Source organism: Candoia aspera, chromosome 4 (genome assembly GCF_035149785.1).
Source record: "Candoia aspera isolate rCanAsp1 chromosome 4, rCanAsp1.hap2, whole genome shotgun sequence".
Classification (NCBI taxonomy): Eukaryota; Metazoa; Chordata; class Lepidosauria; order Squamata; family Boidae; genus Candoia; species Candoia aspera.
In genome coordinates this window covers 95,396-120,251 of record NC_086156.1, presented here as the reverse complement: position 1 = coordinate 120,251, position 24,856 = coordinate 95,396, and the positions used below count along the sequence as shown (strand labels likewise).

Sequence of the window (24,856 nt, the reverse complement as noted above, 5' to 3'; positions counted from 1 at the left end):
CTTTGACACTTCAGACATGTCCCTCCACTCTCAACTGGGTACAACAGTCACCAGGTAAAGTCGCAGGTTTAAGGATTCACAACTCTATGTGATGACTGGAGCACTCGAGCTTTCACTCAATCAAGTCTCATAAGCAATTGCCTAGAAATCTATTTAATGAAGTGAAGTGTCCAGTACAGGGTAAAAAGTTGTAAATGCCATTTCCCATGCAATTCTACATTTAAAATCACAGAGACTTCGAATCCCCCCCCCCACTGCCCCCTTAGGGATGTGCCCCTCCTTCCCGTGCTGGCAGCTGATTAGAATGGTTTCTCTCCCGATGACCTTGGGGCAAGGAGCATCCAGCCCAAACAAAATGATTCACACGCTAGTCTGACTCCGCCTCCCTGATGGCGACTCGCGGGTTGACACGGGTTGCTGGAAGATGGATGCAAGTCCGATAAGGTGTTCTGGGAACATTTGATCAGGGAGCATGACACTACCCCTGAAATGTCTTTTTGTGGGATGGAGGGTTAGGGTTAGGGTGCTGAGTGCAGGAAGCCACTTTGCAAAGAGTTGGCTTTGGAGTGATCTGAATCCTTGCTGATGAAACTGCCACCTGCACCTCCCAAGGACTTGAGTGCACAACCCCTTTGCCTGGACTCAGTGTGAGTGGGAAGCCAAACCCTTTGTCCTGGAAAACAAATGTGTCCATCACTAGATTTGTGGCAGCTCTGCCCTCCTGACGTTTCGTTGCTGAGAGAGTCATAGCTTGTCATCCAAAGTACAGTTTCTTCAGATTGCTTTCATTGTGATGGGAAGCTGAGAGATACAGTCTTACCAGTGGTGCCCCTCCCCCCCGTCTTTTCTGTAGCTACGTTGTCAGATTATCCAGAGGATTAATGCAAAGTTCAGGATGCTAAATGTGGGTGCAAAGGGGAACAGTGGCAGTTGCAGTGCGGTCCCTGGGAAAAAGAACAACAAAGGCCATCAGAGATGCTGCAGGAGAGGATTCCTGCTCTAAGCAATGGGATTGGACTGGACAATCCGCTAGGCACCTTCCAAGTTTTAAATGCTATATTTCTATGACAGTTATGCTCAGCATGCCTCTATGGTATCAAAAGCCTCTGACAGATAAAGCAACACCAGTAGGGTCACATCTGTCCTCTCCTAGTTTCAGCCAGAAGTATGATCAATGTCATCTCCCAGCAGGCCCAGATAATCTGCTTTTTCCCGAGCCCCCTGCAACCTCACTACCTTCTCAACAGCCGTTCCAAGCAAGGGAAGGTTAGAGACCAATGAATAGTTACCCAAAGTTTCTGGGTCAAGAAATGGCTTCTTGAAAAGGGGCATTCACCATTACCTCAACCCAGCTCCCCATCCCCACTCTGGAGGGCCTGTGTCCCCTGTGGATGTGGAGTGGGGCCAGGGCTGAGACATCCTGACTCGGGGGCTGCTAGCAAGCCCTGCTGGCTGTGCATCTCTCAGCTCTCTCTTGCAAAGGACACAATAATCCCATTGTGTCTATTCCCCCTGCTCCACATTCCCCCTGCTCCTTCTTGTCCAGCATACAAAATCAAGATCCACAGTGCTAACCTGGCAGCTCCTGCTAATCTCAGGGGTTGGGGTTCAGGTGTAAGGGGCTGGGGACAGCACTGCTTAGGGGCTCTTACCTGCATTGGGAAGGCACCTGGTGGGTTGTCCTGACCAGGCCCCGTTGTCCTGGCATCTTCTGGCTGCTGAGCCCACAAGGCTGTAGCCTGGATGGCAGTGGAAGCTGAGAAGAGACCCTGCTAGGTAACGGGTTCCTTCTTTCACCCCATTAGAGGGGGCAGCCAGCCAGCCACACGAAGTCACTGGGGGAGGGGAAGAAGCAGACCAAGTGGCTTTTTGGTGAAGTTTTGGTGAACCCTAACCCTAACCCTAACCCTAACCCTGTGCCCAAATGGCCCGGGTGTGTCGATGGAGGGCCTGGCACACATGCGAAGCCTGGAGGCAGAAGTCCCATCTTCTCCCTCCCTCCCCCCCACCCCCCATGAAGGGAGCAGCTAATGCCTGGATAGCCCACCTGGGCTAGCTCAGTGTGGCCTGCCTATAGGGGTTAATGCTTCAGAAGTTGTTAAATGACAGGGTAGCAGGGCTGACTTAGGCCATGTAGTAGGATACTGTCCCATTCCTTCCTTTTTGCTCTAGAGTGCCCATGGGTGGGTGTCAAAATGGGTCCCTTTCAAAAGGCCATTCCACGCACCTGGCATTCAAGAAAGGCCAGGGCAGGCTAGAATGTTGCCTTGCAAGCAGAATAACTTAGTTTCTAGCTGAAATGTGCCTTCATTTCTAGCTAACCTTTCGTGGCTACTTAAAATTCCCCTACAGCAGCACATAAATCTCCAGAGAGATTGGGGAGGCCATTTATTTATTCGTTTATTTCAATTTAATGAATTGACTCCAACTGATTGGGGATTGCCAGGTTCTCAGCCAGAGGCAAGGCCACCTACTCAGAGGACCTTAGTTGGCACTGCAACGTGACTGGGAACACTCAGAAGCTCTTGGTGGCTGCAGGAAGCCACATTTATTGCTATGGGACTGAACTGAAGGCTGGGTTGTGAGGTCAGCCTGAACTTCACTGGGTGCAGAGTGTGTTCTTCAGATTACCTTCCTGTGCCAGATGTGAAATGCCACTGACCACAGGCAGCAGACTCAGAGATGAAGCCCCTGAGCTTAGGAATATCAGGGACAGAGGCCTAGTTACCTGGCCGTAAGTTCTCCTGCAGTTGTCTGAAATTCTGATGGGACAACTTGGTGATGTTTCCCACAGCCAAGTCTCTGGTTGTCAGGACATCAAACCTGCAGAAAGGATCTGCTTGGCAGACCAAAGCCACCTGCTGCATGAGAGTTTCATCTGAGTCTTCAGGAGGAGAAAACAGTGGCACGAAAGAAGAATGGTGCTTTGGTCCATGGGAGAAGTTATGCAACAAGTACTGGGTGTCGTAGGTGAAAAGGGATGTTTCATTTGTAATTGCCCCTAAAAAGAAGAAAGGAAGTTCAAGTCCTGAAGAAGGATTGAATACTTCAACTATAACACCGAAGCTCACAGCAATGTATATTGGCTTCCTTTTGCAACCTCTGGATTGACTTTTGCTTCTCTCCCAAATCTGCTTCCAGGAGGAAGAGTGGCTGTTTGGTTTTGCTGTGGATGCTGTTTTTTTGGTTCCTTGATACATTTGCTAAGGGCAAGAACTCCAGTTGTCTCTATCTGTGGGTCACAGACAAGTGCAGCCTTAATGCAAAACTTTTGATGCAGCTTGAAATGGCCTTTAAGAGGTTACAGAACACAGCAAGCAGTGCTAAGACATTGCTTAAGAAATGCAGATTTGGTGACTTTTCTGCCATATTCCCTCCATATGCAAGAGCCATAACTTCTAATACATGCTAGACAGGCAGCCATATAAATATGTTAAATAAATACAACACAATAAAAAAATTAAAGAAAATAAAATAAACCATAAGGAGCCATGGAGGCATCCAAAAGGTATCTTGACTGGACCACACCCAATGGGGGGTATCACAAGATTTAAAATTGCTCACAGTAAACAGCATCTTCCACACACTCTGGGTGAGTGAGTTGGGCAAAATGTCAGTGCAGGACTTTTCACCTTGACTTGTGGCTTCCTGGGTGCAGGACATATTTCTTGAGACAGAGGGGTCTCCACATACTTAGCAGCTAAAGTGCCTCTGTGTAGGTGGAGTAATATTTAATGAAGCTGTGTTTTTTAACAGGAGTGGCCTATGAAATTCTGGGAAGACACCAGACATTATTTTACTACCCAGAAGCAAATTCATCACTGCAAGCACCCCCTGATTTGCTTGCTTATTGTCGTATTTTATTCAGTTTTAAATTCTCTTGATATTACCCCTTTTGAAGATAATATGCCAAGGGAGTCTAACTATTTTGAATCACTAAGGGGACTTGGCTAGCCAAAGTTGAGCTCTGCCCATCATTTCTGCATTTGGCTCTGCATTTCCTGCTACTGTTCTTCTTTTTCTCCAGAACAGCCATACTCACAATCTGCTCCAAAAGTAAAGTGTTCTTGGGGGCCACTGCTGCTGACATCTAGGACTGTTCCATTGCGAAGGGTCAGATCATCCTGAGGTTTGCCATTCATCAACCCAAGGAGCCCTTCTGTGTGATTCTGGAATGCCTCTGGCAGCAAAATGGTCACACTTAACACCCTTCCTCCATAGCCACTCACTTCTACGCCAGCTCCGGAAGAGAACATCACAGTGACATTCTGCCCAGGGGTGGTATAGAGGAAAAGACCTGCAGAAAAGACAAAGCAAGACCCTGTGGAATTAGAAGGCACCAACATTATGCTAGAGTGACTGGAAAGAATTCAGAGTTACTCCCAAAGAAGGTTTGATACATGATCACTTGGCATGTTAATTTTATTTTTCCTGGGATCCAACTCTATGAATGCTCTCAGAACTGGCTCCCTGTAAGGAGAGGACCAATGAGCTTCTAAGCTCCAGACCACCCATCTGCAGGCCTACAGTAAGGATGAACATCCCTCTGCAGGATCCATCCACAACAGTTGGAGCTGTCTGGAGTTGTAGCTCAGAGTCACCTGGAATGTCACAGTTCCTTATTTCTGGTCTAAAGTTTTGCAGTTTCAAACCAGCCATCTTTGCCTGGGCATTAAGTAGAGGAGGAATGGTCATTCAGTTTGATTTCTTCCATGGCTTTTCTATAAATTCATAGAATCATAGAACTGGCAGGGATCTTAGAAGTCACCTAGTCCAACCCACGTCTCAGTGCAAAATTCACTAGAGCATTTCTGACAAATAAACACACAGCCTCTGTCTGAAGACCTTCAGTGAAGGAGAACACACTTCATGTGGCAGGATGATCCTCTGGTTCATAACCTGCATGATGAAGTTCCTCCTGATATATAGCCTGAACCACCTTCTTGGTAGTTTTAACACACTGGTTTTGGCCTCTCCTCTGGGACACTAGAGAATAAGTTCATTCCCTCTTTCATGTGACAACCCTTCAGATATTGGAAGACTGCTGCCTTGAGTCCCCCCAGTTGCCTCTTCTTGGGGCTAATAATACCCAGCTTTCAGCTGTTCCTTGTAAGAGCTGGTTTGTAGACCCTTCTGTTGATGCAGTCTGAGACTGCATTTGTGTTTTTCTGTAGCTGCATCACCCTGTTGGGCTGTGCTCAGCTTGTGATCCACCAAGATACCCAGATTCTTTCTGCATGTACTGCTGTCCTGTATTATCCCAACTCACTGTATATACTTACTCCTTTGATTTTTTTCTACCCAAATGTAGTACTTGCATTTCTCCCTATTGTAGTTCATTTTGCTAGGTTTTTGTCCATCGTTCCAGCTTATTAAAGTCATCCTGAATCTTGACAATGTCTTTTAAGTTGTTTGGTATCCCCCATCTTTGTGTGGTCTGCAAATTTGATGCTTGGGTGCCTGGATTGCAGTTACAATGTTGCAGCAAGCTGAGGTCATGTGATTGCCATTTTTGACCTTCCCTGCCAGCTTCTCACAAGCAAAATCAATGCTTTTTCTTCCAAGGAGCCCACTATGGAGTATGAGATCCCAGGGATCTTATACTCTGTAGCATCCCCCTGCCCATCTGCCCTCTGTAGTGCATGCCCACCCACAGCAGCTGCCCACCTGCAGCCTCCCTTGGCCCTCCCAAGGTCTCCCCCAACCCATGCGTGATTAGGGGTAGGGTTAGGGGGAGGCTGGCAGGGAAGGTTGCAAGTTGCTGGGGTAAGTCTTCCCCACCTGCGCACCTCCCCCAGCTCCTCTGTGCTCCCCCACCCACTCCCCCACCTGCACTGGCTATTTGCACACCCCCGTGCACCCTCCCTGAGCCTTGCCGTGCCTCCCTTGCACCCTTAGGCACCCCTGTGCACCCTCCCAGTGGCTCCCTTGCACCCTCATGTGCTCCCTCATATCTGTTGTAAGTTGAAAACTACCTGTATATTCTTTGCATTCTCATGGTCAACCAAACTGGCCACAGAAAGGGGCTGAGAAAGATGACATCCACACATTCCTTCAACACTCTCAAATGTAAGAAAGATATTAGTGAGATGGCAGAGCTCCTGCATCCCTCCAAAGAGAGGATTTTTGTCCATAGCATTTCATCTAGTACTTTCGAAGCAGGCCCAGATTGGTTCTCCTGAAATCTAGTGTGTGCATATATAGCTATGCTCCCATTTTTATTTTATTTATTTATTTATCATGTTTATATAGTCACCCATCTCATGAAAGTGACTCTGGGTGGTGTACAACAATCCAATTAAAACAGTAAATATATAAAACAATTATTACATAAAATCAGTATGTATAATTACTAAAAAGATTAAAACAATAAAAACAGAGCTAAAAACAGAAAGGAAACAATAGACGGAGGGATATTAAAAATAGTGGAGCCACCTCACTAGCTCACCCATCCCCAAGGGTCCCTAGGCCTGCTGGCACAACCAAGTCTTGAGAGACTTCCAAAACCATTCCCAGATAACTAGGGAAGACTCCATCCTAGGCATCTCCTTCAGACCAGCAACAAAGCCAGTGTCCAAATGCGAGTGAATTCAAGCTATTTCATTTGACAGATGCTGTGAAAATTCCTCCTCATGCCCCTGTAAGAGGTTCCCTGTGCCCCCTTTACCCAAGAGGGCTCATGTTACTTGAAAGAGGGCTGTGGGGCAGCAATCTGTGGATGCAACAAGGGCAGAGAAGTACTGTTGCTTCGCTGCCCTCACTGCCACAAGGTAGTCCTTAATAGCGGCTCTAACCTGTGTTTGGTTGAGTTTATCTATTTATTTATCATATTTTTATCACCGCCCATCTCCCCCACATCATCACTAGTTGAGCACCAATGGCACTTAAGACATCTATTCTCTCATTTCAGCCCTCTCAGCTCCTCCATAAACCACAGGGAGTGACAGGATCTCTGAGAGGGGAGAGGCTGCATGGGTGTGATCTGATCCAAAGCCTCAGCTGCCCTTTTGTTCCAGGTAGCAACCAAGGCATTGGATGGACCATGCAGCAGATCACCAGGAACAACTCCCAGCTCCCTCTGGAATTCCTCCAGGTCCATCAGTTGCCAGACCAATGGGTCCTGCCTCCCTGCAGTAGATAGCGGGTGCCAGAGAATCCCATGATAATCAGGGCTTGATCAGACCATGACAAGAAGGACACCAACAACTCCCCCAATTGCAGATCACATAGCCACTGCTACAACAGGAACACCAGATCTAGTGTCTGACCTCTGTCCCATGTCAGGCCCTGGATGACCTGGGATAGGACCATGGCTGTCTTGACGGTCATGATCTCCTGAGCCACCTCAGACCCCATTCCTAAAGAAGGCAGATTAAAGTCCACCACAATTATAAGTCTAGGAAACTCCACTGCCAACCTGGAGATAGCATCAAGGAGCTCAGGAGGCTGCTGTGCAACAGGGAGGCTGGTACTGTAGCAGCAATCCCATCTGATCCCTAGTGCCCAACTTAATGAACAAGGTCTTACATCCAGTGACCTGCAGGGCAGTGCTCCTGAAAGCCATAAGTGATTCTTGAATGACAATCACCATGCCACCACCCCGCCCCGGGTTCTCGGCTGATGCCACACCTGAAACTTGGCCGGGCACATCTCTGAAAGGGCCACCCCCACCCCTGCTCCCCAGGCTCAGCCAGGTCTCGGTAATACATGCCAGGTCAGCCTTCTCATCCACGATCAAGTCACAGATGAGGGAGGTCTTATTACAGACTGACCTAGCATTTAAGAGAAGCAGCTGGTAGCCAGGGCCTCTGAAGGTATGCTGTCTGGGTACAGGGGCTGAGACCAAGGAGCTGGAAAGCAAGACCAGTATAAAACATTGGTTCCATCTTCCCTGAGAGTGACCCATTTGTCTTTCTGTAGGAACTTGAAGCCCAAGATGACATGGTTGCATCCTCCCAAAGTTCCTAAAGCATTTATCTCTTCAACTAGCCCTTCCTGATTAGTTAGGATCAGCCCTAGGAGTGCTAATTCCCTTGTCTCTTCCTCAGCCTTCTGGAAAATGAAACAATCAGCAAAACCAGTGAGGAATTTTGGGCGCCTTGTAGTCCTGACTGAGTTGGTTTGATAAGCATTGTTCTGGGCAGTTGAAGTCTCCAATTTTTACTTTTTCTTTCCTCCCTGAGAAGTCTATAATCTGGTCCAGGAGGACCTTAATGGATATTTTGCCTGGTTTGTCAGTCTATAGTTTACCCCCACATTAATAGCTTGATTGTTTCACCTTCCTTGAATTCTTATCTAAGTTCTCTCAAATGGCCCTTGTACTCAGAGTCCTGGATTTCAAAACAAATGTGTACTTCTTTCATGGAAAATGGCACTTTCCCCTCTTTTCTCTGTCTTCTTCCTTTTGAGAACATTGCCTTTCGCACTCATTAGGTTTTGTCCCACCAGCTTTCAGTAATGCTTTTCTACACTATTTATTTATTTGATTAATAAGAGCACCCAACTCCTTGACAACTCTGACAGTGATAAAGCAGCAGAAAAAGAATAAATAAAGCAACAAGGAGACAAAAAATATCCAGACAGAACAACCATCCAACCAAAATGGAGAAAATTGCATGAGAGGCTCACCACCCACCCTAATCCAAGGCCTGGGGGAAGTCATGTTTTCAACCACTGTTTGGACAAAGCCAGGGTAGGAGCCACACCATCGGCTTTTCAAGGCAGGCCAGGTTAGGAAACAGACACCCTGGAGAGTGCAGGAATGCATCCTTATTCTTACAGGGTAGAACCACAGAACCCTGAAATTGCTGCCCCATCTTATGCCAAACAGAACAAAACCAGGGGTGTCTTGAGTTTTTTCTCACCTGCGCTTCCTTCCCAGGGCTTGGATGATGGAACCCTTAATTGTTCTTATAGTCCTTCAGGGTTAGCTCCTCTACACTGCCTCCCCTGACTTGCTTATATGTCTGCTGAAGCTGCCTCAACTAGGTCAGTAGCAAGCAATGCTCCAGTCACCCACCGTGTGCAATCGGCAGTGCTCAGGAAACCATCCTCATCAGCAATCAGTCAGCAGTCCCTCAGCTCCCTTGGCTCTTCCACTGCAGCCCTCCTCCTCCTCCTCCTCCTCCTCCACCTCCTCCTCCCCAACTCTGCCTCTTTCCTTCGTTTCATTTGCCACCAGGAGAAAAAGGGCAGTTGTGCACCAGACTTGCTGGGTCAACTGGAGCTTGGCTGATAGTGAACGTCTGAAGGAGCCTTCCTCACACACCCTAGAATGTCCTCATGGGAGGCCTTGTGCCACAGCTGATTTCATGCTGCAACACTTTAACCTGACTTTGGCCTGCCTCAGCTGGCAGTGAAATGGAAGCTGCAACGTGAGATCTGTCCTTGACAAACAGTGGCCAGTTGTCAGTTCTGCTCATCCTTTGGCTTCCTTGGTCAAGGTTGTTTGTTGTTTATTTGTTCAGTCGCTTCCGACTCTTTGTGACTTCATGGACCAGCCCACGCCAGAGCTTCCTGTCGGTCATCAACACCCCCAGCTCCCCCAGGGATGAGTCCGTCACCTCTAGAATATCATTCATCCACCTTGCCCTTGGTCGGCCCCTCTTCCTTTTGCCTTCCACTCTCCCTAGCATCAGCATCTTCTCCAGGGTGTCCTGTCTTCTCATTATGTGGCCAAAGTATTTCAGTTTTGCCTTTAATATCATTCCCTCAAGGGAGCAGTCTGGCTTTATTTCCTGGAGGATGGACTGGTTTGATCTTCTTGCAGTCCAAGGCACTCTCAGAATTTTCCTCCAACACCACAGTTCAAAAGCATCTATCTTCCTTCTCTCAGCCTTCCTCACGGTCCAGCTCTCGCAGCCATATGTTACTACGGGGAACACCATTGTTTAACTATGCGGACCTTTGTTGTCAGTGTGATGTCTCTGCTCTTAACTATTTTATCGAGATTGGTCATTGCTCTTCTCCCAAGGATTAAGCGTCTTCTGATTTCCTGACTGCAGTCAGCATCTGCAGTAATCTTTGCACCTAGAAATACAAAGTCTTTCACTGCTTCTACATTTTCTCCCTCTATCTGCCAGTTATCAATCAAGCTGGTTGCCATAATCTTGGTTTTTTTGAGGTTTATCTGCAAGCCAGCTTTTGCACTTTCTTCTTTCACCTTCATCATAAGGCTCCTCAGTTCCTCTTTGCTTTCAGCCATCAAAGTGGTATAATCTGCATATCTGAGATTGTTAATGTTTCTTCCAGCGATTTTAACTCCAGCCTTGGATTCCTCAAGCCCAGCACGTCGCATGATGTGTTCTGTGTACAAGTTGAATAGGTAGGGTGAGAGTATACAGCCCTGCCGTACTCCTTTCCCGATCTTAAACCAGTCCATTGTTCCGTGGTCTGTTCTTACTGTTGCTACTTCGTCGTTATACAGATTCTTCAGGAGGCAGACAAGATGATTTGGTATCCCCATACCACTAAGAATTTGCCACAATTTGTTATGGTCCACACAGTCAAAGGCTTTAGAATAGTCAATAAAACAGAAATAGATGTTTTTCTGAAACACCCTGGCTTTTTCCATTATCCAGCGGATATTGGAAATTTGGTCCCTAGTTCCTCTGCCTTTTCTAAACCCAGCTTGTACATCTGGCAATTCTCGCTCCATGAATTGCTGAAGTCTACCTTGCAGGATCTTGAGCATTACCTTACTGGCATGTGAAATGAGTGCCACTGTTCGATAGTTTGAACAGTCTTTAGTGTTTCCCTTTTTTGGTATGGGGATATAAGTTGATTTTTTCCAATCTGATGGCCATTCTTGTGTTTTCCAAATTTGCTGGCATATAGCATGCATCACCTTGACAGCATCATCTCGCAAGATTTTGAACAGTTCAGCTGGGATGCCATCGTCTCCTGCTGCCTTGTTGGTAGCAATGCTTCTTAAGGCCCATTCAGCCTCACTCTTCAGGATGTCTGGCTCTAGCTCACTGACCACACCGTCAAAGCTATCCCCAATATTGTTATCCTTTCTATACAGGTCTTCCGTATATTCTTGCCACCATTTCTTGATCTCTTCTTCTTTTGTTAGGTCCTTGCCATCTTTGTTTTTGATCATACCCATTTTTGCCTGGAATTTACCTCCAATGTTTCTAATTTTCTGGAAGAGGTCTCTTGTCCTTCCTATTCTGTTGTCTTCTTCCACTCCTGCGCATTGCTTGTTTAAAAATAATTCCTTATCTCTTCTGGCTAACCTCTGGAATTTTGCAATTAATTGGGCATATCTCCCCCTATCACTGTTGACTTTTGCTTTCCTTCTTTCTTGGGCTACTTCTAGTGTCTCAGCAGACAACCACGTTGCCTTCTTGGTTTTCTCTTTCTTTGGGATGTATTTTGTTGCCGCCTCCTGAACAATGCTGCGAACTTCTGTCCATAGTTCTTCCGGGACCCTAACTACTAAGTCCAGTCCCTTAAATCTATTCTTCACCTCTACTGCATATTCCTTAGGAATATTAGTGAACTCACATCTAGCTGTTCTGTGGGTCTTCCCTAATCTCTTTAGTCTGATCCTAAATTGTGCAATAAGAAGTTTGTGATCGGAATTACAGTCAGCTCCAGGTCTTGTTTTTACCGACTGTATAGATGTCCGCCACCTTTGGCTGCAAAGGATGTAGTCAATCTGATTTCGGTGTTGTCCATCTGGGGAAGTCCATGTATAAAGCCGTCTCTTAGGTTGTTGGAAGAGAGTGTTTGTTATGCAGGGTTAGTTGTCTTGGCAAAATTCTATCAGCCTATGTCCTGCTTCGTTTTGTTCTCCCAGGCCATGCTTACCTGTAATTCCAGGTGTCATTTGACCGCCCACCTTAGCATTCCAGTCTCCTGTGATGAAAATAACATCTCTTTTAGGCGTGTTTTCCAGTAGGTGCTGCAGATCCTCATAGAACTGCTCTACTCCAGCTTCTTCAGCATCTGTGGTTGAGGCATATATTTGGATCACTGTGATGTTAGATGGCTTGCCTTGAATTCGATTTGAGATCATTCTATCGTTTTTTGGATTGTATCCAAGCACTGCTTTAGCCACTTTACTATTAATTATGAAGGCTACTCCATTTCTTCTGTGGTCCTCTTGTCCACAGTAGTAGATCTGGTGGTCATTTGATGTGAGGTGGCCCATTCCAGTCCATTTCAGTTCACTGATGCCCAAAATGTCTATCTTTAATCTTGACCTCTCACCAATAACCACATCCAATTTGCCCTGGCTCATAGATCTTACGTTCCAGGTTCCAATGGTGTGTTGATCCTTAGAACATCCGATTCGCCGTTCACCACCAGCACCGTCGGCCGCTAGCCGTCCTTTCGGCTTTGAGCTAGCTGCGTCATCACGTCTGGGGCTAGTTGAACTCATCCTCTGTTCCTCCCCAGTAGCATTTTGACCATCTTCCGACCTGGGGGTCTCATCTTCCGATGGTATACCGACATATCTCTGCGTCATGAGTGCTGTTGAGCTGAAGACATCAGTGCAATGGCACACATGACAATAGCAAGGAAACAGGGGAAGGGGCTCAAGATAAGTAGCCATCAACTTACAAAGACTGAAGGACAAGAAACAATGGCTAAACGGATCGCGAGGCACACCCAAGCTGTTAACGCTAACGCAACGGAGATCGCCCAGCTGACAGCAATCACCGGAGGAATAGAGAAACCGATGATGGGCGATCCCGGAACGCCAGCAGGGCCTCGCAACCCCTCACCTACCGGCAGGACAACGTGTTGGACAAAGGGGGGTGACGTAACCGCGAGTGAGGGGGCGCTGACCGGCGCGGGGTATTTAAACCCCGCACCGGCGCGCTCCTGTCACTCTCAGCTTTTTTCCTATACTGTACCTACACCGTGAATAAATCAGAGCCTGTTCCACAGAACCAGTGTCTGAGCATTATTCAGAGGTAGGCAGCGCATGACATAAAGCTGAGAGTCATAAACTCAGCCTCGCCGAGCCCCACCGGACGACAACGAGCCGCGGGAGGAGTAGACGGCGAGAAGACCAGGAAGATGAGGCCGGCGCGACGCGGACAAGGAGGGCGAGCCGCACGGCAAGAAGCAGAGGAGGACCGACCGAGGCCAGAGGCACCGCGGACTCCCGGAGCCACGGATGCCCACCCGACCCAACCCGAGCCTCAGCTCCAACCCCAAGGGGAGATGGCAACGGAGGCAACCCGACCACGGGAAGGAGCAACATACCTTCCGAAACCAGCGGAGAACCCCGTGCCCCACATTGCACCCCAGCAACGGGCGTGGAGCGACAGCCCAACGGCGGTAAGCACGGAGGAGGACGATGGAGACACCCAGCAGACGGCGGAGGAAGCGGACCAACGGCCGAGAGAGACTGAACCCCACCGGCAACCCACCCCCGCCGACACACCGACAGAACCGGCCCCAGCGGCGGCGCGGAGCGTGGACGAGGAAGCACGAGCTGGTCTCGCGGCCATGCAGACCCAACTGGAGGAACTCCGGACCATGCTTCAGTCGCTCATGCCCCCCGCACCACCCAACGACGTCCCCGCACAGGTCCGCACCCCGAGCGAAGCGCCGAACCCCCACAGGCCAAATGAAGGTCAACAGACGGCCCAGGTGGACGACACCACAGGCCGGGAAGCGAGAGGAAGGGCCGCACAAAACGCCCGGGCCCCAAAGGACTTCCCCATCTTCTTTGATGGGAACCCCGCGAAACTGTCGTTCTTTATCACGAACGCCAGGGAGTTCATGGGGAGGCAGGGACACTCCTACGACTCCGAAGTGGACAAAATCGCTGCCGTGGCGATCAAATTACAAGACCGGGCGGCGGACTGGTACGTCCAACTGTACAAGTCCAGCTCCCCCGCCCTCGCCAACTTCCCCGCCTTCATCAAGGAGATGAGAAGCTACTTCGAAGACCCACTAGCCAAAGTGAGGGCGAAGAGCGCACTCCAAAGACTTAAACAGGGCACACGCACTGTCCCAGACTACGCCCTCGAGTTCAAAGCCCTCGCGGGGAAGGTCAGCGACTGGTCCGAGACCACCCTGCTGGAAATGTTCAAAAGGGGGCTCAACCACGACGTACTGCAATGGGCCCTCTACCGCGACGACCCAGAAACTCTACACGGGTGGATCCACCTCGCGGGGAAAGCCGAACACGCGCACCGCACCTTCCTCATGACAACTACGGAAGACGCGAACTACAGCTGCAAAAAGGTACCCGCACCACACGTGGGGACGGCCGGCCCCACATACCCAAAGAAGAAATTTAATCGGGAGCCCTGCGGGAGGTATGGAAAACTTGGGCACAAGACGGCGGATTGCTTCGCCAACCGACTGCCGACCAGTGCGCCTAAACCCACCCCGAAAGCTAGCCCCAAACCACCTAACCTGGTGCCGCCCCCTCACCGCCGAATGACCATAGCCACAGCGACACCAGAGGAAGGCTGGGACGCCTACTGGGGGGAAGAGGACAATGTAGACCCAGACCAGCCGGCGGGAAAAGCTCCCCGCCTGCCCTGAAACGCGTTGCGAGGCAGGCGGTGGGACAGCAGCGCGGACCACCTCGACGGAACGGCGAAAGCTCCGTGATAATGGCGGCAATTAAACTCTCTGCCGGCAACGGAGCCACCACGGCCGCGGCACTAGTGGACTCGGGGTGCTCAAAAAACCTCATCCACCCCGACTTAGTCGCCAAACTCGACCTCCGCTGCTTCCCCCTCCCCACGCCGCTGGCATTCCACCAGCTGGACGGCTCCACAGCGGGAGGGAAACCAGCTACGATGCAAACCGAGCCGGTCACCCTGCAAATGGGCACTCACACCGAATGCACATCGTTCGTCGTCACCCACATCGGATGGCCCATTGCAGTCCTGGGAATGCCATGGCTTGCGACAAACAACCCGCGCATCAACTGGGAGACCCGCACCTTCACATTTGGCGACGGCAAGTATCGGGCACCAGTTCCAGCGGGCAGAACCAACCCCACTGTGGGACGAGCGGAGGCGACTACACAGGACAACGCCGCTACCACAGCAGACCTACCGGAACAATACGCCGACTTCTCCGAGGTCTTCGGAGAGGCGGAAGCTGACCTACTACCCCCCCACCGCAAGACGGATTGCCGGATCGACCTGCTGCCTGACGTCCCCTTACCTAGACCGAAGATCTACTCGATGACCCCGAAGGAGATGGCAACCCTCCGGGAGTTCATCGATAAAAACCTAGACAGGGGATTCATAGAGCCAGCATGCTCACCGGTCGGAGCCCCTGTCTTATTCCGGGAGAAGAAAGACGGCACCCTACGGCTCTGCACCGACTACCGGGGCCTAAACGCGGCTTCCCTGTCCAACAAATACCCCTTACCCCTGGTGAAAGACATGCTCAGCCACCTGTCCACGGGCAAAGTCTTTTCCAAATTGGACCTTCACGAGGCGTACTACCGCATCCGAATCAGGGAGGGGGACGAATGGAAGACTGCGTTCAACTGCCCCCTAGGCGCCTTCCAGTACAAAGTGCTGCCGTTCGGACTCGTGGGGGCCCCCGGGGTGTTTATGCAGTTCATCAATGAGGTACTGCATGAACAGCTGTTCAAAGGGGTCCTTGTCTACATAGACGACGTCCTTATCTACACGAAAACGCACAAAGAACATGTGACCCTAGTCAGGCAAGTCCTCGACAAGCTCAGAAGGGCGCAGCTCTATGCCAAACCTACAAAGTGCGAATTTCATAAAGCGCGCCTAGACTACCTGGGGTACCGAATCTCCGGAGACGGCATAGAAATGGACCCCGCAAAAGTCGAGGCGGTGCTGAACTGGGAACGCCCCCGCAACAGACGCCAACTCCAGAGCTTCCTCGGCTTCGCGAATTTTTACAGGTCATTCGCCCGGGGGTTCACAGAGATAGCCCTCCCCCTAACGGACCTCTTCAAAACCAAAGGGGTGGGGGACACCCGACGCGCCAAGAACCTGGGCACAGTATTGAATTGGACTCCCGCGTGCCAGACCGCATTCAACAAACTGAAAGCGCTGTTCACCACGGAGCCAATCCTCGCACACCCGGACCCAGAACAGCCATTCGTGGTCCAAGCCGACGCCTCAGACTTCTCCCTGGGGGCCATCCTACTCCTGAAACCATGCGGCTACCTGTCGAGGAAATTTTCCGAGACAGAAAGGCGATGGCACGTCTGGGAGAAAGAAGCCTTCGCGGTAAAATCGGCGCTAGAAACATGGCGACACTTACTCGAGGGAGCCACCCAACCATTCGAGGTCTGGACCGACCACCGGAACCTCGAGGCCCTCCGAACGCCCAGACGCCTTAGCCCAAAACAGGTCCGATGGGCCCAATTCTTCAGCCGCTTTAAATTCCAGCTGAAGTTCATGCCGGGCAAAAAGAACTTCATGGCCGACGCCCTCTCCCGACTGCCCCAGGACGAAGAACCCGCCCCAGACACCATTGGGACGGTCCTATCCGCCTCGCAACTGGGGATGGCCGTGACCACCCGAAGCGGCGCTCGGAGGCAGCTCGACTCTACGGCGCAGCCGACGGCGGGACAACCTGCGACCAGACGAAGCCCACCGCAACTACCAGGGGGAATACGCACGGACCTCGCCGCCGCCCTCAAAACCGACCCCTGGTTCCTGGCAAACCCCGACAAAGTAATGATGGCACAGGACCTGGCATGGGGGGAAGGCAGAATCTATGTCCCAGACTCGCAACGCCAAGCGATCTTGCATAGGTCACACGACGCCAAGCAAGCGGGACACTTTGGGTTCCTCAAGACCCTACACCTAACAAGGCGTCAATTCTGGTGGCCCGCGCTCAGGCGAGACGTAAAAGCCTACGTAGCATCCTGCCCAACGTGCGCTAGGGCCAAACGGGCACCAGGCAAACCCGCGGGGCTATTACTACGGGTGGCAGAACCCTCCCGCCCATGGGAGGAAATCTCTATGGATTTTATAGTGGACCTCCCACCCAGCCAGAAGAAAACGGCCATTTGGGTGGTGAAGGACTACTTCTCAAAGCAGGCCCACTTCATCCCCTGCACGTCGGTCCCATCCTCACAACAGCTAGCCAAACTCTTCCTCATCCACGTGTACAGGTTACACGGATGTCCCGCACGTGTGGTGACCGACAGGGGCACACAGTTCACCTCTAAATTCTGGCCGGCCTTCCTAAAGCTGACGGGGACCCAACAGGCCCTATCCACTGCCTGGCACCCCCAGACGGACGGAGCCACAGAGGTCCTTAATGCCACCCTAGAGCAATTCATACGCTCATACACCAACTATCATCAAGACGACTGGGCCGAACTGCTCCCGTTTGCCGAAGTCGCATACAACAACGCCGTCCACACGAGCACGGGGAAAACTCCGTTCGAGGTAGTCTCGGGGCGCGACTTCGTCCCCATACTGGAGCTACCACAACCCCCGGAACCCCAGGTGGACGCTAGCGACTGGGGACGGAAGATCGCGGAATCGTGGCCAATAATCATGGCAGCGCTAAAGGATGCACAGGCGGCCTACAAAGAGCAGGCCGACAAGCACCGGCGCCAACAACCGACGTTCCAGGCGGGGGATATGGTCTACCTATCCACCAAATTTCTAAAGTCACCCCAACCCTCGAAAAAACTGGGGCCTAAGTACATCGAGCCGTTCCGAGTCACGCAAATAGTGAACCCGGTGGCAATACGCTTGGACCTGCCACACAACCTACGGAGACTCCACCTGGTGTTCCACACCAGCCTCCTGAAACCGGCAACCACCTCTCGATGGCACCCAAGCACGCCACAGCCCTCACCGGTGATGATCGACGGGCAACATCACTTTGACGTAAGGGACATACTCGACTCTCGCAGGCAACGGGGAACTTTACACTATTTGGTCAGGTGGAAACACTTCCCCCACCCAGAATGGGTCGTGGCACACAACGTTAACGCGCCTGACCTGACCCGGGCTTTTCACCGGGCATACCCCGACAAGCCAAAACCAAGGCTAGCAAGCCGTCACCTGCAAAACCCCTCCCCCGTGGGCCCCCCCCGCCTACCATGCCCCAAGGGAAAGGGCCCTCCCAAGCCCGCGACTTGGGTGGACCTCCCCCCCCGGGACTCACTCCCCCCACCCCGGGCCCACGAGGCAGTAACAAGCGTTAGCCAGCACCCTCCCCCCGCCCCGAGCCCACGGGGGAGTGGCAAGCAAGTCAACAGGGCATCCTGGGGGCAACGCCCAGGAGCACACATAACAAAGGCGACGCACTTTGAATAAAAAAGAAGGGCCCTACCTGGAGCCGATAAGCACCCGACCAGCCACGCCTCTCTCCTCGCCGAACTGAGCCAAACTAACAGGGTGTGGCCGGAGCATGCGCACGCCAGGGTGTGACCTGGGCATGCGCACTAAGGACACACCCTAGGTAGGCACGTGGTAGAGGGCGGAACAAAGGGAGGGGCGAAAAATACTCCGGCGGGAATTTCAAAAAGTTTTTTTTGACAGCTCTCCTGGAAAAAAAAAAAAAAAAAACCAGAAAACCGGGGGGGGGGGCACTATTCGGACAGGGGGCAGTATGTCATGAGTGCCGTTGAGCTGAAGACATCAGTGCAATGGCACACATGACAATAGCAAGGAAACAGGGGAAGGGGCTCAAGATAAGTAGCCATCAACTCACAAAGACTGAAGGACAAGAAACAATGGCTAAACGGATCGCGAGGCACACCCAAGCTGTTAGCGCTAACGCAACGGAGATCGCCCAGCTGACAGCAATCACCGGAGGAATAGAGAAACCGATGATGGGCGATCCCGGAACACCAGCGGGGCCTCGCAACCCCTCACCTACCGGCAGGACAACGTGTTGGACAAAGGGGGGTGACGTAACCGCGAGTGAGGGGGCGCTGACCAGCGCGGGGTATTTAAACCCCGCACCGGCGCGCTCCTGTCACTCTCAGCTTTTTTCCTATACTGTACCTACACCGTGAATAAATCAGAGCCTGTTCCACAGAACCAGTGTCTGAGCATTATTCAGAGGTAGGCAGCGCATGACACTCTGGTTGTACTGATCCATTTAGTTTTCACAGCAAGAATACTGGGGTGGGTTGCCATTACCTTCCCCGGGGATCGCATTTAGTCTGACCTCTCTGTTACGACCTTCCCATCTTGGGTGGGCCTTCACGGTTTAGCTCATGGCATCATTGAGGTGCTCAGGCTCCAGCACCACGACAAGGTAACGATCCTTTGCTGAAGAGGTGGTGTATACATTTGATTAAATAAATTGTTGTTTATTCGTTTAGTCGCTTCCGACTCTTCGTGACTTCATGGACCAGCCCACGCCAGAGCTTCCTGTCGGTCGTCAACACCCCCAGCTCCCCCAGGGACGAGTCCGTCACCTCTAGAATATGATTAAATAAATACATAAATATAAATGACAGCTGTCATCAAACATCTGAAGGGATGACACAGTTCAGACTTATTCTGACTTCTTCCTAAGTGTAAGACTAGGATGAATGGGATGAAACCAAGGATGTAGATATAGATTAGACATTAGGAAGAACTTCTTGAGAGTAAGAGCTGTCCATAAGTGGAAAGGTTACCGTATGGAGTGGTTTCTTTCCCTTCCCTGGAGATTTTCAAACAGAGGCTGGATAATATCTCTTGGGGTTGTGTAGTGAATCTTGCAGTGTGCAGGGGATTGGACTTGACGACCTCTTAGGTTCCTTCCAACTCTATGATTCTATGATTCTATGACAGCACCTAATTGATGGCGTTTTTAAAGGTTAATAAAAGAACTCCAAGCAGCTAACAACAATCTTGCAAAGTAGAAGCATGAACCAAAAAGAAACCTGCACATTAAGCTTAATTACATTCAGAAAAGAATTCAGCCTTCACACAGTAGTTAGATGAAGAGGGAAAAAAAAGTAGCTTCCTTTTATTCAGTAGACCTGGAAAGAAGTAGCTTCGTAGTAGAAAGCACTTATTCATCACTGGTTCTTTGTAGACACTTTCTATGAAAACAGAAAGTCTGCGTGCAAGCAAGATGAGAGGACGAGAGCTGCGCTCTGCAGCACCTCCTGCTTGCAGGTGTGCCAAAAGAGTGATGGAGATCGTTACTGCCCAAACCCAAGAAGAAGAAGGAAGTGGAAACCAGGTGTCATGAGTGCCGTTGAGCTGAAGTCATCAGCGCAATGGCACACATGACAATAGCAAGGAAATAGGTGAAGGGGCTCAAGATAAGTAGCCATCAACCCACAACGACTAACGGCCAACAAACAATAACTAAACGGATCACGGAGCACACCCAAGCCATCAGCGCCAATACAACGGAGATCGCCCAGCTGACAGCAATCACCAGAGGAATAGAAAACCTGATGATGGGCGATCCCGGAACCCCTCACCCACCGGCAGGGCAACATATTGGACACAGGGGGGTGACGTGACCGCGAGTGAGGGGGCGCTGACCGGCGCGGGGTATTTAAACCCCGCACCGGCGCGCTCCTGTCACTCTCAGCTTTTTTCTTCCGACGCTGTAACTGCGCTGTGAATAAATCAGAGCCTGATCCACGAACCAGTGTCTGAGTATTATTCAGAGGCAGGCAGCGCATGACATAAAGCTGAGAGTCATAAACTCAGCCTCGCCGAGCCCCACCGGACGACAACGAGCCGCGGGAGGAGTAGACGGCGAGAAGACCAGCAAGATGAGGCCGGAGCGGCGCGGGCAAGGAGGGCGAGCCACGCGGCAAGAGACAGAGGAGGACCGACCAAGGCCAGAGGCACCGCGGACTCCCGGAGCCATGGACGCCCACCCCACCCGACCCGAGCCTCAGCTCCAACCCCAAGGGGAGATGGCGACGGAGGCAACCCGACCACGGGAGGGAGCAGCACGACTTCCGAAACCAGCGGAGGACCCCGCGCCCCACATCGCACCCCAGCAACGGGCGTGGAGCGACAGCCCAACGGCGGTCAACACGGAGGAGGACGACGGAGACACCCAGCAGATGGCAGAGGAAGCGGACCCGCGGCAGAGGGACGATGAACCCCGCCGGCAACCCACCCCCGAGGACGCGCCAACGGAACCGGCCCCAGCGGCGGCGCGGGCTGTGGACGAGGAGGCACGAGCTGAACTCGCGGCCATGCGGGCTCAACTGATGGAACTCCGGACCATGCTCCAGTCGCTTATGCCCCCCGCGCCACCCAACGACGTCCCCGCACAGGCCCACACCCCGAGCGAAGCACCGAACCCCCACGGGCCAGCGGAGGGTCAGCAGACGGCACAGGTGGACGACACCACAGACCGGGAAGCGAGAGGCAGGGCCGCGCAAAACGCCCGGGCCCCAAAGGACTTCCCCATCTTCTTCGATGGGACCCCCACGAAACTCTCGTTCTTCGTCACGAATGCTAGGGAGTTCATGGGGAGGCACGGACACACCTACGACTCCGAGGCCGACAAGATCGCTGCCGTGGCGATCAAACTCCAAGACAGGGCGGCGGACTGGTACATCCAACTGTACGAGTCCAGCTCCCCCGCCCTCGCCACCTTCCCTGCTTTCATCAATGAGATGAAAAACTACTTCGAAGACCCCCTAGCCAAAGTAAGGGCGAAAAGCACACTCCAAAGACTTAAACAGGGCACACGCACGGTCCCTGACTACGCCCTGGAGTTCAAAGCCCTCGCGGGGAAGGTCAGCGACTGGTCCGAGACAACCCTGCTGGAAATGTTCAAAAGGGGGCTCAACTGCGACGTTCTCCAATGGGCCCTCTACCGCGATGACCCAGAAATGCTACACGGGTGGATCCACCTCGCGGGGAAAGCCGAACACGCGCACCGCACCTTCCTCATGACAACCACGGAAGACACAAACTATGCCGGAAAAAAGGTACCCGCACCACACGTGGGGATGGCCGGCCAATCCTCGCGCACCCGGACCCAGAACGGCCGTTCGTGGTCCAAGCCGACGCCTCAGACTTCTCCCTGGGAGCCATCCTGCTACAGAAAGACCCCACGGGACTCCTGAAACCATGCGCCTACCTGTCAAGGAAGTTCTCCGAGACAGAAAGGCGATGGCACGTCTGGGAGAAAGAAGCCTTCGCGGTGAAATCAGCGCTAGAGACATGGCGACACCTACTCGAGGGAGCCACCCAACCATTCGAGGTCTGGACTGACCACCGGAACCTCGAGGCCCTACGAACGCCTAGACGCCTTAGCCCAAAACAGGTCCGATGGGCCCAATTCTTCAGCCGCTTTAATTTCCAGCTGAAGTTCATGCCGGGCAAAAAGAACTTCCTGGCCGACGCCCTCTCCCGACTGCCCCAAGACGAAGAGCCCGCCCCAGACACCATTGGGACGGTCCTATCCGCCTCGCAACTGGGGATGGCCGTGACCACCCGAAGCGGCGCGCGGAGGCAGCTCAACTCTACGGCGCAGCCGATGGCGGGACAACCGGCGACCGGAAGAAGCCAACCGCAACTACCAGGGGGAATGCGCACGGACCTCGCCGCCGCCCTCAAAACCTGATCCACGAACCAGTGTCTGAGTATTATTCAGAGGCAGGCAGCGCATGACACCAGGTGACCCACGTGACATCCCACAAGCACAATAGAGATGTGTTTCTAGAGCGACCCCCTTATCCTTATGAGGCAATGCTGAGTTGACCCCCTGATAATTCCAACATTGATCACCTATGTACTTGAAGTGAGAGGAATTTCTTGCAAGGTTTTCTGGTATGTCCCTTTTTAAACCCCATTCTTCTTATCTCACCTTTTAAATCCATCCAGGTTTGTTCAGAAAAATTGAGTGCCCTTTGATTCAGCAGGACTTCCAGCTCATGGGAATTTTCTGGAATGCGTACTTCAACGACATCTGAGTTATTCTCCTGCATGGCGATGGCTGAAAAGCCCGTCACCTTTGCTTCTACTCCTGCTAGACAGGTACAAACAGATCAGTGTCACGCACCCAGGCCAGCAGGTGCTTAGCTTGGCCCATCGGCATTAACATCTGGCCCCTTGCTTTAGAATAATGTACAGTAAGATCAGGTGAGCATGTTTTAAAAATCAGTCTGGTCTAGGGAGATGGATCTCTGTGTGTCTTCAGAATTTGCTTGGTGGTTTCCCTGGATCTCACCCCTGAAAGCACTACTCATGGAGGAAAACAGCAATGGGACCACAATCACCCTGATGTCTAGGGCAGAGAGGGGGTCAGGGTTAGGGTCACTTAACACAAAGGTTTTAAGGCTCGTCCTCTTGCTCCCCAACTATGGCACCAATGCTGCCCAGAAGGGAGTGTGCCAGGAGGGAGAGCCAGGCACTGCTGGTTCTGCCATTACAGATTATCTGCTGTGTTTGCTGACACTGGTTTCTCGTGGCTGCACTTTCTACTGGTTTATTACTTGGTGGGTGGGAGGCGGATAAGGCAGGAGGGTCATCAGTCCTGAGAACTTGCCCTCAGTATGTAGGCCCTGTCTAATACAAACTGCACACAAACACCTCACCCTCTGTAGAAGTGGGAGGTATCAAAGGGCTTAAACAGAAATGTAGTAAAGTTAGAAGATTTTTAGATGCTGCTTGGAAAAGCAGTGTGAACCTATTGCAGCATGGTACAGTGTGCGTGATGTAGTTGTCAAAAGAATGGTGGTTTCAGAAGAAGATGAAGAAGAAGAAGAGGAGGAAGAAGAAGAGGAAGAGGAAGAAGAAGCTGTTACTGTACATTTGTATAATGAGGAAAAGTGCAGAGCTTGAAGTGAAGATCCAAGGCTTTCAGAGATGCAGCTGTTCAGTGAATGGACGTCTGTGATCCTGATATCCCAGAGAGACAGAACAAGAAAAACACAGAGCCATGGGTCACTGATGGTGGGGTGGGGGGAGAGAAGCAACTGCAAATTGTGCTGTACATGGGGCTGCCCTTGAAGAGCATTCAGAAGCTTCAGCTGGTGCAGAATGCGGCTGTACGGGTAGTAAATGGAGTTGGGTATTTGACGCACTTAACACCACTGCTGCGTGAGCTGCATTGGTTGCCGGTGTGCTTCCGGGTGCAATTCAAGGTGCTGGTTGCCAGCTTTAAAGCCCCTCATGGCTTGGGACCAGGTTACCTGAGGGACCCTCTTTTCCCAGTTGTTTCTACCCATCCAGTCTGGCCTGGCAGGATGGGCCTGCTCTGAGTCCTGTCAGCCAAGGAACGTCGGCTGGCGGGGACCAGGAGAATCGCCTTTTCTGCTGGGGTGCCTGCCCTCTGGAACATCTTCCCTTCAGAGAGCAGGATGTCCCTGACCCTGTTGGCCTTTCGTAAGGCCGTGAAGATTGACTTTGTGCCTGGGTCTGGGGCCCTGAGTGTGCGAAGGGCCCAGTTTCATGGTTGTGCTGATGCTGACGGAGTTTAAGATCTCTTGGCTGTATTAATGTTTAATGTTCTGTATTGTTTTAATTTTTATTTTTTTTTAATTACTATTGTTAGCCATCCAGGCTCACTGGTTTGCAATGGGCGGTTATATAAATTAAACAAACACACACACGCACATATACATTGTCCAACTTTTGTGGCCCTACAGCCCCAAGAACTTTCGTTTTAATTGAAATTTAAGATAACTTTTCCATATAAGTGGGAGGGAATTACACAAAATCATCACCTTGTAAGGCATTAGCATAGGCAGAGAAAAAAAGGAATGCAAGCAGTGAAAAAAACCCAGACACTCCCATTCTTAGTATCAGAAGAACAACTTAGGAAAATAGAAGGGTTTTTGCAATATAAACTCACTATAACACCTCATGCTGTACCTCCATTTGTCCTCCATTGCAGTTCCCTCCTCCTGCACCCTGCCCATCCTTCCACCCCTGCGACCAGCTGGACTTTGCCCGACTGACAGGTAACAGACAGAAGCCCCTCT

At 51.5% G+C, this 24,856-nt stretch overlaps 1 protein-coding gene across 2 annotated transcripts in view; it reads right to left on the bottom strand.

Moving 5' to 3' along the window:
* Window positions 1-694: 694 nt before the first annotated feature.
* Window positions 695-24,856, bottom strand: part of SUSD2 (sushi domain containing 2) — a 79,073-nt gene continuing 54,911 nt past the window's right edge. Inside the window, exons 10-14 of one of the 2 annotated variants that reach the window (XM_063303146.1) lie at window positions 22,738-22,899; window positions 4,043-4,297; window positions 2,729-3,001; window positions 1,653-1,835; window positions 695-944 (exon numbers count right to left, since the gene is read on the bottom strand). In XM_063303146.1, coding sequence (XP_063159216.1) covers window positions 862-944; window positions 1,653-1,835; window positions 2,729-3,001; window positions 4,043-4,297; window positions 22,738-22,899 — 956 coding nt within the window. In that variant the 3' untranslated portion in view covers window positions 695-861. The remainder of the gene's footprint in view (window positions 945-1,652; window positions 1,836-2,728; window positions 3,002-4,042; window positions 4,298-22,737; window positions 22,900-24,856) is intronic. The other variant, XM_063303147.1, reaches the window with a different exon arrangement.